At 35.5% G+C, this 15203-nt stretch overlaps 1 protein-coding gene across 2 annotated transcripts; it reads right to left on the bottom strand.

The window, feature by feature from the left end:
- Positions 1-5219: 5219 nt before the first annotated feature.
- LOC129887714 (coatomer subunit beta-2) lies at positions 5220-14911 on the bottom strand. Of its 2 annotated transcripts, none has more exons than XM_055962914.1 (6): positions 14778-14911; positions 10625-12692; positions 8335-8844; positions 7755-7840; positions 6778-7021; positions 5220-5696 (listed from the first exon to the last, which is right to left on the bottom strand). In XM_055962914.1, exons 2-5 carry the CDS (start codon positions 12671-12673, stop codon positions 6817-6819), a joined length of 2850 nt encoding a protein of 949 aa, XP_055818889.1. In that variant the 5' UTR covers positions 12674-12692; positions 14778-14911; the 3' UTR covers positions 5220-5696; positions 6778-6816. The 2 variants fall into 2 exon arrangements, with proteins under 2 accessions (XP_055818889.1, XP_055818888.1); XM_055962913.1 differs by lacking the exon at positions 5220-5696 and adding an exon at positions 5743-6081 and having other exon boundaries at positions 14778-14910.
- Between the last annotated feature and the right edge of the window lie 292 nt (positions 14912-15203).

Below are 15203 nucleotides of genomic sequence, written 5' to 3'. Positions count from 1 at the left end.
GTTAGATCACAGTAGTAACTTGATCCTCTTTTGCCTGTCACACATTCTGAAGACAGAAAGTTGGCTACATTTCAATTGGTCTAGCCAGATCCAATGCGTTCCTATGGAATATCTCAGATTCTAAAATTATTTTCAAAGAGCCATAATGGCTTTGCAAATCCAATTCTTTGAAGGCTTGTTACATGTTTTCAATCGGTTAATTGATCAACTCTTCAAGGTGACGTGACTGTGCTAATTAAGAAGGTGACTTGTCTATGATCGCAAAGTGATGGCAGGATCCTTACCAAAAACACTTTTTAACTCCGCATGTGTTTTATTTTTACTGTAACACAGACAGTCCCAAGCCCGGACAAAGGAGGATCAGGGTTTATTGCTTTGTTTTAGAAGTCATCTTCGTATAGTCTTGAGAGAAAGATTGTTCTTAAACCTTTGGGCGCTGTGTTATACATCACAGTTCCAGCCAAAGGTATAGATGGTGTGCTTCGGAAGGTCGAATAGATACTAGTTAACATGCCAAACTGTCATTTTCTTCATCAGTTTGAGAATCCTGCCAATCCAAAGGTGTCTCCTTTACAAATTATTTGCTATATACTTATCAAGTATATATCAATGTACAGATCCACTATGAAACAACTAGGACCAGAAATATGGAGGAAAAGTTGATATTTTTATAGTAGGGATTGATATTGGAGGCACCGTGGCGGGAGTATTAATCTTGTAGCGTATTGTTTATCCTGAAGAATGCTTGTGCAGGTATGTTTTTATTCTACTGGCTACCCTATTTTTAGTTTTGTATACGTAGGGAAATGCTAAGTTGAGCAGTCACACAAATGGACATATATATGTGTTTTCCTGTTTTATGTTTCATTTATTTCGCAATTGTATAGTATGAACGAAAACTTGTGATGTTGCTTAGCTGTGTTTAAACCTTTTACCTGCTGCTTTCCTTCTTACCCTCTCAACAACAACTTCTGATCTACCAATTAGTTGCAGTGAGTAATATTACTCCAATTCTTTCACTCGTTATTAAATTTGTAGTCGTAATAGGTAAACTGTGATAAGCACGACTATTAACTTAATTTTCATCAGAATGAGTTTTCATGTTTGAAGATAATATATTTCAACTTTGTTTCATGTGAATGTATTTTTTGATTACTTAGTTTTATCTAATTTCTGGTTTCTAATTATTTGTCAAGCTAGACTACTTAATTAGGTGCCTTGCTTTGTATTTATTTATCCATCTTCTTGTAGTTGGTAAGGAAATAGCTTAAATTCTGAAATTGATATCTGCATACATGTTGAACTGAGACGTTTCTGCTAATATTATGGTATGCTAGTATATATTAAAGATAAGGTTCTTTTGTTGCATTATACATTTCTTGTTCGAAGTGGATGGTTGTTCTCAAAATCCAACAATTGCCTGACCCGTTCATCACTTGCCTTCACACCATCCAATTGAGGTATACAAGTCATATATACCAAAAGGATCATTTAGGGACATTTTCCTTAACCATCAATCAAATCAAAAGACTTGTCGAGTTAGTTTCAAATTATCAAAGAGGCAGAGGTCTTAGGCATTTCTGTAACTAGAAGAAAGATACATATTGTTCCTCATAGAAGAAAGCTGCTTTCTTGTACCTATAACATATAAATAATTTTCACTTGACAGGGCAATGCATGGCAGGTATTTGTCAACTCCTGTATTAAAGTTAGTAAACCAGAAACAATTAAGATGAAAAGACAGAAACAGTATTCGAGTCCACATAATTTACTGTGTCTCGTTAAGGAATTTAATCCCTTCACTGTACCCGAGGTTATGGATAATTTCCTTCCAGGATAAAACGGATAATACATCAAAGAAGTAGTTGTACCTCAAACTTCTTTAATTCCAGCGAACTCAAAAACAGCAACGTAATTACACAAAGACACAACTTTATTTAAAAATATATGCAGAAGAGGGAGAGATTTTCGATGATCAAAACCGAGAGGAGACTTCTCTATTTATAGCCAACAAGGTTTCTTTTGGGAAAGGAAGTGTCTATTCGGAAGGAACAAATCCTTTCTGAATATGCGAAGGGAAACATCTATTCGGAAGGAACAGGTCCTTCCGAATTTACGAATTTCAAATTTTGTTTATTAGTTAATTCGGTAATTTTAATTCCGCGAATTTAATTAATTCAATTAATCCGCGAATTAATTAATTATTTAATCAATAATTCAGAATTAATATTAAGAAAAAGGAAATCAATTAATGAGATTAATAAATAAATTTTATCTAAAATATTTTCAACCAATCAAATCATTTGCCGAAGCAGAGCGAACGACGACGACAGCGCAACGGGACACCCTACTTAACCTTTTATGAGTTAAAGGAAGTCTTTCCTAATATAAGGACAAGACTTTTCCTTTCTTCAGCCAATGAGAAAGAGATGACTTTTCATTTTCCCTTCATTTGATTTTCCCACATTTTTCAATTCTTATTTCTCATTCAAACTTCACCTAAACCCATCAGTATCAACGGAATAGAGTTGCCATTAGTCTAAAAAAATCTTACATTTCAGCGAGTAATCAGAGAGCCTCTGCCATGAGCGCAGATGTTTGGTCAATAATGTGAGCATATGTTTGTATAATTTTACCTGAAATATCTTTTAGAACTCATATGTAGGACACTCCTATTTCCTCCAACTCCATGGGGGTAAGGTGGACCTATTGATCTGGTTACAACAATGTCACTGACAACTTGAAGAGAACCATCTCTAGCATCAATAAGGTTTTTGTTCCAAGACAGTTAAACTACCATGAAGGCATGAACTATTCTTTTTGATTTAGGGAGAGTGCAAGTGTGTTACCACGTGGATCACGAAGAGGCTATTGGAATTCTTTCCTAATTCATTACGAACGATTCTGTAAAGATTTTGCAAAAATTGATCGAACGTCATATTACCAAAAAATGAAAAAAAAATTGCCTAATTCTTATTGAGTGGACCCAAAATGCCAAAAGAAAAGGTTGTGTGGATCATGGCGAGACTATAGGAATTCTTCCTCACGTCATTACGGACTGTTCTGTAAATGTTTGCAAAAAAATTGACCAGAAGCTATATCACCAAAAAATTCATGGGCTAAAACACATGAAAAATAAAAAAATTATCTAATTTCTTTGAGTGATCCCTAAATGCAAAAAAAGTCGCGTTGGTCAAGGCGAAACTATAGGAATTTTTCCATATGCATTATGGGCAATTCTGTAAAGATTTTAGAAAATAAATTGATCAAAATCATATCACCAAAAAAAATAATGAGCTAAAACACTCGAAAAACAGAGAAAATCACCTAATTCTTGTTGAGTGACCCTTAAATGATAAAAAAAAGTCGTGTGAATTAGGGCGAGGCTATAGAAATTCTTCCACGGGTCATTACAGACGCAACTGTAGAGCTTTTGTAAAAAAGATTGATCGAAATTCATATCACCAAAATATTTATGGTCCAACATACACGAAAATGGAGAAAATCTCCTAATTCCTGTTGAGTAACCCCTAAATACTAAAAAATTGTGTGGATCAGGGCGAGGTTGTAGGAATTCTTCTCCCGATCATTACGGATGGTTCTGTGTTTTGTAAAAATATTGACCGGAAGTCTTATCACCAAAAAATTCATGGGCTAACACATATGAAAACAGGAAAAATCATTTATTTCTGTTGAATGACCCCTAAATGTTAAATAAAAGGCGCGTGGATCAGGCCTCAGGGCAGGCTATAGATTTTCTTCCCTCGGGTCATTACAGATGATTCTGAAAAAGTTTTACAAAAAATTGACCGAAAACTATATCACAAAAAAAATTCATAGGCTAACACAAACAAAAAATGGAGAAATCGTCTAATTCTAGTTGAGTGACTCTTAAATGGTAAAAAAAAATCCATATGAATCAAGGACATGCTATAGGAATTCTTCTCCAACTCATTACAGACAGTTTTGTAAAAGTTTTGCAAAAAATTTGACCACAAGTCATATCATCATAAAATTCACGAGTTAACACATGAAAAATAGAGAAAATTGCTTATTTCTTTTTGAATGACCTCTAAATGCTGGAAAAGTCGTGTGGATCAGGACGAGGCTATTGAAATTCTTCTCAGATCATTACAGACGATTCTGTAAAAGTTTTGCAAAAAAATAACTGAAAGCCATATCATCAAGAAATTCATGAGCTAACACCACATGAAAAACCAATAAAATCATCTAATTCCTATTGAGTGGTCTTTAAATGCTAAAAAAATCTGCATGGATCAGGACAAGGCTATAAGAATTCTTCCCGAGGTCATTACGGGCGGTTCTATTGAGTAATCCCTAAATGCAAAAAATTGTGTGGATCATGATTAGGTTATACGTACTGTTCTCAAGGTTATTATGGAAGGTCCTGTAAAGATTTTGAAAAAAAATACAAGTGTCCAAAAAACATATCACCCAAAAAAATCATTGATTAACACACGAAAAACTGAGAAAATCGCCTAATTTTTGTTCAGTGGTCACCAAATTCTAAAAAAATGTTGTGGTTCATAGTGAGGCTATGTGTAGTGCTTTCTAGGTCATTGCGGAGGGTCATGTAAAGGTTTTGAAAAAAAGATGCCCACAAACTATAGCACCAAAAAAATTATTGACAAACATACACGAAAAACTTAGAAAAATCACCTAATTCTTATTGTGTGTCCCAAATGCTTAAAAAAATTGTTATGGGTCATGGTAAGGTTATATGTATTATTTCTCAGGTCATTACGTAGGGCCCTGTAAAGGTTTTGAAAAAAAAGTTGTTTGAACACCATATCAACAAAAAAATTGATTAACTAACACACAAAATTGAGAAAATCGTGTAAGTCTTGTGATGGCCCCTAATGTGGAAAAAATGGTGTGGATCGATCAATAATATTCCCAAAAAATCATGTACTAACACTCAAGAAAAATGGAAAAAATCTTGAGTTTCTATTTCGTGACCCCTGAATGCTACAAAAAGTGGCTTGGATCATGTAGAGGCTATAGATATGGTTCACTAGGTCATTACGGATGATTTTAAAAAAAATATGTCCAAAAAATCTGATCAATAAATCTTCAAAAGTTCATGAACGTACACAAAAATCTGAGAAAATTTAGAATGAATGTTTTGTGACCCCTAAATGCTATAAAAGTACCGTAGATCATGTAGAGGCTATGAATATGATTCACTTGATCTACGGTACTTTTAAACAACAGTAATATTTTCAAAAATTAATAGACTGGCATACACGAAAACTTTAGTCGAGCAATCATGGGATACTTAAGTAACTATCGTTTTGTAAGACCATATTTAAAACATAATTTTAATTTTTCTTCTAGACTAATACAATGACTTTCACAAGAGATGTGGTTTCTTTTGTATACTAGTTTCTTAGTGAAGTGGGAGGACTCACTAATTCTCAAATTCACTTGGAAAAAAAAACACCAAAGTAGATGCAGAAAAAAACCTGTCCCATGAAGACTCCATAAAACTGAAATCTATGAGCAATATTGTTCCTTGCGGAGATACTGTTCGTTCAGAATTGATTCAAATGGCAAGAACCCACAGACAAATCCACCTTATTCATGCTCCGTTCAGAATTGATTCAGATGGCAAGAACCCACAGACAAATCCACCTTATTCATGCTCCACACAGCAACTTGCCCAGTCGATGCAGCTTTGCACAAAAATGGAATAAAGCAAGAGAAGGTGAAAGGAGGAAATTAACTAAAATTTCAATATATAATATGGCACTGGAAACTGAGTTGACCTTTGTTTACAAACAATGGAAATCAGGAGTTGGTAGTTACAAAAAGTAACAGGCAAAGAGTGACTTGGACCAAATTCATTAAACTTACAACAGAAAGATAAAGCAGCACTCTCTTCCAATTTCTCTACAAAAAAAAATGTCCTCAAGAGAAGAGTAAAATGCCCGAATTTTGCGTATCCGAATCTAAAGTAAGTGCAGTAATACAATTTCTACAGATTTTCTCAATAACCCCAGCACTCCTCCAAGCTACAAATGGGAGATGTGAAGGAGTCTCAGATTCATGTCTAATAAACTGCAAAAACAGGAAAAACTGATTATACTCAAAGAAGACGTCCACCTAGAAAGCGACAAAAAGCTGAACTGAAGCCTATCAATATCATGAGTGCGCTGAAACCTTAAAACGACAATTTAATACTCCTCCGGTCCAAAATAAGTGCTTTTTTAGTCGAATCAATTTGGTCCAAAATATATATTGGCTTACGAAACCGAGAAGGCATAAATTATTCTTTTCCACAACTAGCCTTGCTCAGATAAATGATCCAAAAAGTCTGAGCATGGATAAAGGTAGCCCTTGTGATTATTGCTATTAAATGGTTTTCTTAATGGATGTGCCAAAACCTTAAACAACAGTTATTTTGGACCGGAGGAAGTAACAATTTCTAGACAGTTTTTACAAGAGCTCCAATTCCGTGAATAATTAGCAATAATGTGCTGAGTTCCTAGTCAAACAAACTTGTTCAACAAATTGTTAACCAATTACTTTGACTGAGACTGATACAATTAACAATTCTGATTTGTGTCACAATAAAATAGTACCCAGGGAGTGATATCTAAAATACACTTCTAATATATAGGTATTTTGTATCTGTTTCCATGTGGTTTAGAGAAACTGCAGAAAAGAAAGCCCACCTAAACTAACGAGTCAATGGAAACATACAAGGCAAAGACAATTAAGTTGTAAAATGTCTTTAAAGATGGAGGAGGATACCGTCGCTGTCTAGGAGAGGACCATATCAACACGACAAGATCAATTGCCTCCCTTCTGCTTGAGTGTTATCTTGTCTCCCAAGCTAAGAGCAATTCCTTGTGTTTTGCTTCTTATCCTAATATAACCACTCAGCTTACCATCTGATTGCTTTTCAATGCTCAAATTCACCAAAGCATCCTCTCCAAACACACTCTTTGCATAAAGGTTAGCAGCAAGGAACCCGCATTCATCTTCCAGAGCAGATCTGGAATTATGTATGAAAATAAATACAGGAAAAGTTACATAGTGATCAGCAGCGATGCACCACAAGGAAACAGGACTTCAATGACTTGAGCAACAAACAAGTAACATGTAACTTCTTTTCTCTTGATAAATCAACTCTCAGGTGTAACTCCTACAGGCTACAAGGAACTTATAAATATATTTCGACATACAATTACACATGTGCACACGTACACATGAAGAGATGTATACTAAATACTGTCTGACATATGCAGCGAGTGAAAAACAAAAACTAACCTTAAAGTGATTGTGATCTTGAAACATCAATTTGACTATCTTCTAAACTTTGTGCAATTAAAGTACACTCAACAAGTGTAGATGAAAAAATGTTGCAATAAAGAAACTGATCTCAAGATGATAGAAGAAAAAAAACTACCTAGTAGCCCTCAATTAGAAGAGTACTAGATAAATCTAATTTGGAAAAAAGAATCTCATTTTTTGGTCAGCACAAATATGATTCTTGCAGATGAAGTTAAAAAAATTCTATGGAAGTAAAAAAACACAGGCTTGCAGCATTGCCATACAGTTAAACAAATGTTGTCTATGAAGAATATATATGACAGGACAAACCACACTCTATAATCTAGATTGTATTGATATCAATAAAAACAAAATCAGAAATAAGAAAATGCAAAAACAAACAAAAAAGTGCAAACAGCAATTTCCATAACCTAGCCAGTGACCAGAGAACTCACGGTGCAGTCAGGCACTTCATGTTGGTTGATTTGATAATATGGTCAAGAAATCCTTTTTCATCTTGAATGACAGTGTTGACAGCAACCTGCAAAGTACAATATTAACCTGAGGTGCTCATAGTTTTAATAAGACCACTTCAGTCTGGACTATTCATCAGTGCATAAAATTATAATTCATGTGTCTGTTGCTCTGTTATTTTGACAGTGGGACACAGAACAGTCCACACGAGAGTCTAATAGCGTCAAATGATGTACTTATTAAATCAAACAACACCATTAAAAGATCAAGATTCAAGAATACATCAAAGAAACATATTTGCTAGAAATTTATATCACATTCGGACAACTAATTTCCTAAAAGAAATTTGGATAACCCAATTGTAACCCAAAATTTGAAGGCACCCAAAAAGAAACCAGAAATTACGTAACCTAATTCATCAAACCAAAAGAGAACGACTTTGTCTCAACTTCTCCAACTCAAAGGAACAGATCTTTTAAGATATCAAAAGGCTTAGAAAATTAGAAGCAGCAAAAAAAGAACTATCAAATGATTGTAAAATAATACAGAATGGCATTCTACCTTGTTTTCCCACTCAAATTCAGCCCACATAGTTCTAAAAGCAGCCTCACTGCAAACAGCAGGAGAGATGTAATCCATGATGTCAATATGGATATCATTGAGCACAACAACAGTTCGCTCAAGCACATTTGAAGCCTCATAGACAATGTTACCAAAAATCACTCCAGTCTCAGTAGAAGACACCTTGATATTAGCTTTTATCTGCTTGCTTGACTCAGGAGCTAAAGTATAATTCTGTGGACGCTCAACGAGCTTAAGATCACCCATTGTTGCCAGTTCCAAACATAAATTCTGAAGTGTCTCTTTGGTTCGATTTATTATGGTAACATCTAGGACGATGTCATAATGATGAACTGTCACATATGCTTCAGCATAAACAGGATCACTAAATCCTGTAAGCTGCAGTACCCGGCTTAGCTTATTAGCATCATTCTCGTCCTTGACAAATTCTCCAGTGGCACGTTTCAAATCATCCTGAACTTCATCTTCCAACTCCAGCTGGCTCATTCCCTAGCATACATATATTTAGTTAGGGCATGGAGAAGCAACTATTGCATTGATTCTGAGCACCAAGGGAGAAAAAATGAATTACCTAGACAAACCCTCACATGATTTAGAAACTACTGCACAAATTAGTTAAATAAGGAGAATGATGAAGATAACTTAGCATTAAAGTAAGATAGGTTCTTTTCAATTAAGACGAGGCATGGATAGAGAGGATTCATATAGCTAACTGTAACTTGTTTGGGACAGAGGAATAAGGTGTAATTAAGTTACAAGTTAAATATTCTTTAGTAGGAGGACAAATGGAGAAGATGATAGGAGTTGTACAGTGGGCATTAGAGCAAATTGTGTCTTTGTTATATCAATTTATAGAGAGCGTGCATTTTGTATCCTACCTTTTTTTTATAGCAAGAGAAAGTAATTTTGTCCTACTCTTATTAGCTGCACACGTAATACAATTACCTTAAGAACATGTGCAACCATACAACCTTCTCTTTAAGTCTTAACAGCATCACTGTGGATGGAAAGCTCGTGCTTTCCACAATCCACATGACCTAATTATCGACCTTTTTGAGGCTCAAAGTCCATTTTCATTCATTCACCATTTTTGGAGAAACAAAACCCAATTGGCACCAAAACCACCCCAAACCTCTAATATGTACACAAATTTAAGTCTTTAATATAGTAATAAGAGTTATTTGTCTATTCAACCATATTTATGACATTTGTTTCCTTTTTTATTTGGTACATAGAATGAAAATATTATTTAATAAGCTGGAAATAAAAATTATATCATTTTAAATTGAGTAAGACTCAAGAAACAACAAAAAGAATCTATTTCGTTATGAAACATTTCTCCATTTTAATGGTGCTAGAAAGAAAGAAAAATGATACGGTATCAATTGCCAATGAGATTTTACAGTTATGTATTTAAAGTGAAATGTAGTCAATTACAACAACATACCCAATATAGTCCCACAAGTGGGGTCTGGGGAGGGAGGGTGTATGCAACCCTTACCCCTGTAGAGGTTGTTTCCAATAGAAACTCGACTCAAGAAAACTGTTTTCCAGAACAGTTTTGAAAGAAATGCCAAATGTAGTGAATCAGCATAAACTAAAACAAAAAAAGTCAGAAATTAGAGTTAATGTGAATGCTCATTTTTTTCTTATTTTCTATAGACAGGTCAGGTGCAAGGCAAGCTAAGTTTTTCTCCAGAAAGTGCAGGCAGTATTAGAAAGTTCAGTTTTTACACCACCCATATAAATTAGGGAAAGCTTTCCAATTTACTCTATTGTTAAATTGAAAAATCACATTAAGACGCATCACATCTAATACATTCTTTTTTAAGAGAACGGAATCAATTTAATTTTTTACTCCCCATGCTTAAAGAGACTCACCAAAACACACATGTATAACTCTAACTATTTAATTGAAATACTACCATGGAGACAAAAGTCAAAAACTAAACCATGAAAACTGGGGAACACCAGAAATAAACTACTATTCTTTTTTCCTGATGGTCAGAAATAACACCCAAGATCCCAGATGGGTTTGTGGTTTGGCAAGGTGCAAAAATAAGACAAGATGAGAATAACCCATGTAAGGCCTGAACGAAAACAGAGCAAGGATTATGTATACAAGATCAGCTATGACATGATGTTCAGTTAACAAAGGTTTACTAATTAACATTTTCAGTAAGATAGCAAGTGAAGTATAAGCAGGAACTACAAAAGAGAATCTCCAGTATCCTCCAAACACATCATGTTTCAGGTAGAAGTTTCTTACCCTCCTACTCTTCAAATGGTAGAAATCAATGAGGTCATCTGGCTGGGAGTGAGAAGTTTGTGCCTTTGCTTTGATCTCCTCTGTCTCTCGTAGTTGTTTATCAGAAAGCATATTAACAAAACTCTCGCGACAAGAGCTCAACCAGATCGTCCTAACCTCGTTACCCGTATTACAAAGCAATCTTATGCAAAGAACTATTCTGTCATGAGAATCACTGTCAATTGGGTGAGGAAGAACATAAGACTGCCCAAGCTGTAGCATTGAGACCATGATCAGTAATGCATTTGCTGTTGCTTTGTTCACTTCAACTTTTGATGGTTGAACTTCTTCCTGCCTCAGAATGAGCTTAGTCAGTGTACAAGCAACAACTGCTCCCAGGAAGAAATCACCAGTGAGAAGAAGGGATCTCAGGTTTCCAGTGGTTAAAGATCCTTGAACAACTGTCGGAGGAGAGAAAGCAGTTTCAGATGCAGCACTTTGAGTAGCATATGTCCCATCAGCAAGTACAGCTGGTCTTCTAGATGACACAGTAGTAATGGAGTTTGCTTGCTGAGACTTTTTTGAAGAATCAGTAGCTTCACTTTCCTCAGAAACTGAGTAAAATGGTAGGTCTCCAAGGCACTGCTTGATAGTTGCAATGCCACTCTCAACTTCAGAGAGAGATAGACAATGCTCTCCAATAATCCAAAGGGCACAGGAACAAACACGGGCTGCTCGAATTTGGTAGAAAGTGTCTAATAGCCTTGTCACAATGGAAACCCTTAATTTTGGGTTTGTTTCAATAATCTCCCGGACAAAAACGACCACATCAATTGCGGAAGCAACATTGCTGTCGCTCAAGAAGTCCATCAATAGATGGACCACAGTGCTTGCCACTTCTGGAAACTTTATGGCACATGAATGAATGGCTTGGATGAGCATTTGGCGGTACTCACCATTTTTCTCAAGCTCACCACTTTGAGTTTTCACAACTTCTTTCTTCAGTGTGAGAACAACCTCATTGATATTCCTGGGAGTGATCAATTCAAGAACAATGTCCAGTGTTTTTCTACGGATATCAAGATTCGGGCTCGAAAGTGCTCTAAGGACATCCATTATCATATCAACCATGACATCCTTATGCGAAGATTTCAATTCATTCAGTCGATCAAGCACAATAAGCTTAACATTGTTGTCACTTTGAGATTGAAGAAGTTGACAGTAGGTGTTGGCTGCAGCTCTTATAGCACTTGGGGCAGAAGATAAAGAAACAAGAGTTCCAGCACATTCATATGTAACAGCAGCAGAAGGGGCAGTTAGCAATGATATGATAATTTTGATATACCTCCCTTTCTCCGCTTTGTTTGTCCTGCAAACTTTTCGAATCAAATCCAATACAACCATCTGAAGTAACTCCCCCCAATCGGACACTCTATCAACATGAGTCAAGAGGTAATTGATGGCACGCTCCTGAGCACATTGGAAGAGCATCAGAAACGCATTCCTCTTAGCCGATGGATCCTGCTCATTGGTTAGGACATTCTCAATCTTCTCTGGTGCGTCAACCAGGAGCTGCTCACCATGTGGGAGCTTGTAAACGGACATCACAGCAAGAATTGCATTCCTCCTCACAAATGGATGTCGGTGCTCCAAGTTGTTCATAATTGATGGAATTAGAGGTTCAATTATATCTACCTCATTCAGCCTGCAAAGAAATCTCAGAGTAGCTCCACGAAGGTACTCATTCGGATGCTGCAAATTATTCCTCAAGTTCTGGCAGATTAGAATCATCTCAGGCAGCACACGCCCCTTAGAATCTGTCTTCTCAATGATCTCCAAATACAAAAGCAACAGTTTTTGAATTGTGTGATCTTCAGAAGGCAAGACATATCTAATAATAGTAATAAAGAGCTGAGGTAGGGTTTCTCCATTCAATAAAAGCATTACTGCTTTCTTCATAGCATCAATCTTGGCAGGTATATCATTTCCTTCAAGTGCTTCTTTGATCTCATTGGCAAGAGCTGGTGTACCCTTATCAAAATGTACCAGCAACGAGCAGGACTTCTCCATTTTATTCTAGTCACTGTACCTGAAATTAATGTATCTTCTCATAAATTTCGACCTGATAATATTTTTAATTACCAATAAGAAGGAATAAAATCATAAGGATCAAGAAAAGGAGTCATAGTTTTTCTTCTGTTGAGCCAGTTAAATTACTACAATCGATGTTCTATGGAAAAAACGAATGCTACATCAACTCTGTGAATGCATCTATTTTACAAGGAGATCAAAAATCACAAACCTCCGAAAGACCGGAGAAAAAGCACAAAATGAACTGCAAGATAATTAAACTCTTAGCAGTGCCCGTTTGATTCTTCAGCAATCTAAGGAACTGACACCCTAATACCAGGTTCAATTTTATCACGAGCCACATAAATACTAAATTACATTATTTGGAGTGGAGAACACAACAAAAATGTGATACTGAAATTTAAAAATTACCCTTAAACAGATATAAAAATCGTACATGAATTACTACATACAAGTGGAAAGGAAAGTGAATCGACTCTATTTGGATGGTTGTTACCTATTGTTTCATAATATATCGTATTGTATTGTTTTAATGAACACAATGTTTGGATAGATTGTGTTGTTTTCCGTCATTACATAATGTCATACATTAACAATTTGAAGAATAAATCACCAAGAAAAATAGCGTAAGGGTAGACCTAGTACAAAAAGGTAAGGTAAAGGATAAATAGGATTATTAAATAACAAGTATAAACAAAATAAAAAATAAAAAGATAACGATGCAATCACACCAAATCACTCATTACACAAAATGGGACTTTTCTTTGTTACCTAATGGTAAATTTTCGATACAATACAATAAAACTTAAGTAACAAATAAAATCAAAACAAACATTGTATTTAAACTAACAACACAATACAATAGAATAGGTAAAAACCTTCAAAACAAGCTGGAAGAAACACACTGCACTTCTGAAACATCACACACTAACTCAGATCCACAAACTGATCAACATAGCATAACTAAACAAGACATTTAGCCCTAAACCATCAAATTTTTAAAGTTAGACGCCAACCCAATACAAGATGGCCCAGGTAGAGAAATCAAGCAAAGAGCAGAACTAGGAAGAAAATTTTAATGTTCGGTGACAACCCAATAAGCAGAGCACAGATACAAGAGGACCCAGATAGAGAAATGAAACAAAGAGCACAACTAGGACGAAAATTTTAATGTTTAGTGTCAACCCAATTAGCAAAGCAGGGATACAAGATGACCCAGATAGAGAAATCAAGCAAAGAAGAGAACTAGGACAAAAATTAAAGTTTGATGTCAACCCAACAAGCAAAACACAGATACAAGGGCACCCATATAGAGAAATCGAACAAATAACACAACTAGGACTAAAATCAGTTGAACACATACTATAAATCGGGCAAACTAGCATAACTGAACGAGACATTTAGCCCTAAACCATCAAATTCCTTAAGTTCCACGTCAACCCAATACACAAATCACAGATACAAGATGACCCAGATAGAGAAATCATGCAACAAACAGAACTAGGACAAAAATTAAAGTTTGATGTCAAACCCAACAAGCAATGCACAGATACAAGATGACCCAGATAGAGAAATCGAGCAAATAACACAACTAGGATAAGAAAACAGTTGTACAGATAAGAGAAATCGATCAAAATAGCATAGCTGAAGACATTTACCACTAAACCATCAAATTCCTAAAGTTTCGATGTCAACCCAATACACAAATCACAGATACAAGATGACCCAGATAGAGAAACCATGCAACAAACAGAACTAGGACAAAAATTAAGGTTTGATATCAAACGAACAAGCAAACCACAGATACAAGATGACCCAGATAGAAAAATCGAGCAAATAACACAACTAGGATAAAAACAGTTGTACAGACAAGAGAAATCGATCAAAATAAGCATAGCCGAACCGAGAAATTTAGCCCGAAACCATCAAATTCATAGAGTTTAACGCCAACCCAATACGCAAACCATTGATACAAGATGAGCCAGAAAGAGAAAACGAGCTGTTAACAGAACTAGGACGAAAATCAATGGCACACAGAAGAGAAACTGATTAAACAATAGAAATTAAACAAGAACATACTCACCAGATCAAATCCAGCAAATGTTGAATCGGATTGAATCTCCAGAGGAGGAATTCGGTTGCAGATGAGGAACAAGTATTGAGTCTATACTCAGATCTGCAAGATCCAGAGAGAGTGTGTAATGTTTCTTAAGTTGTACGTTGTAACGAGTCTACAAAGAAATAACTTACGATTTGTTAATTTCATTAAATCTCTTCTGAATAACAAAATTGAAAGCAATTATAATTTATACCTTATTTTTGTTAGTCATAATACATAAACATATTTTTCTAACCTAATCCTGTCGCAACATTCTCATCTCGGCAACTTTCATCTTTTGAATGTGACAGATCTTAACTGGTCAACACTCTGCCCCATACAACATAGCCGGTCTAACCACCACTTTGTAGAACTTGTCCTTAAGTTGTGGTGGCACCTTCTTGTCGCATA

The sequence above is a fragment of the Solanum dulcamara genome, chromosome 4 (genome assembly GCF_947179165.1).
Source record: "Solanum dulcamara chromosome 4, daSolDulc1.2, whole genome shotgun sequence".
In the NCBI taxonomy this organism is placed as follows: domain Eukaryota; kingdom Viridiplantae; phylum Streptophyta; class Magnoliopsida; order Solanales; family Solanaceae; genus Solanum; species Solanum dulcamara.
The sequence above is the reverse complement of the archived record's forward strand: the minus strand, read 5'-3'. Positions and strand labels throughout refer to the sequence as shown.

Coding starts and splice junctions, on each gene's coding strand:
- LOC129887714 (XM_055962914.1), bottom strand. CDS start 12,673: ATGGAGAAGTCCTGCTCGTTGCTGGTACATTTTGATAAGGGTACACCA. Junction 8,845..10,624: donor ACCATTTGAAGAGTAGGAGG/GTAAGAAACTTC, acceptor TATGTATGCTAG/GGAATGAGCCAGCTGGAGTT. Junction 7,022..7,754: donor ATGAAGTGCCTGACTGCACC/GTGAGTTCTCTG, acceptor ACATAATTCCAG/ATCTGCTCTGGAAGATGAAT.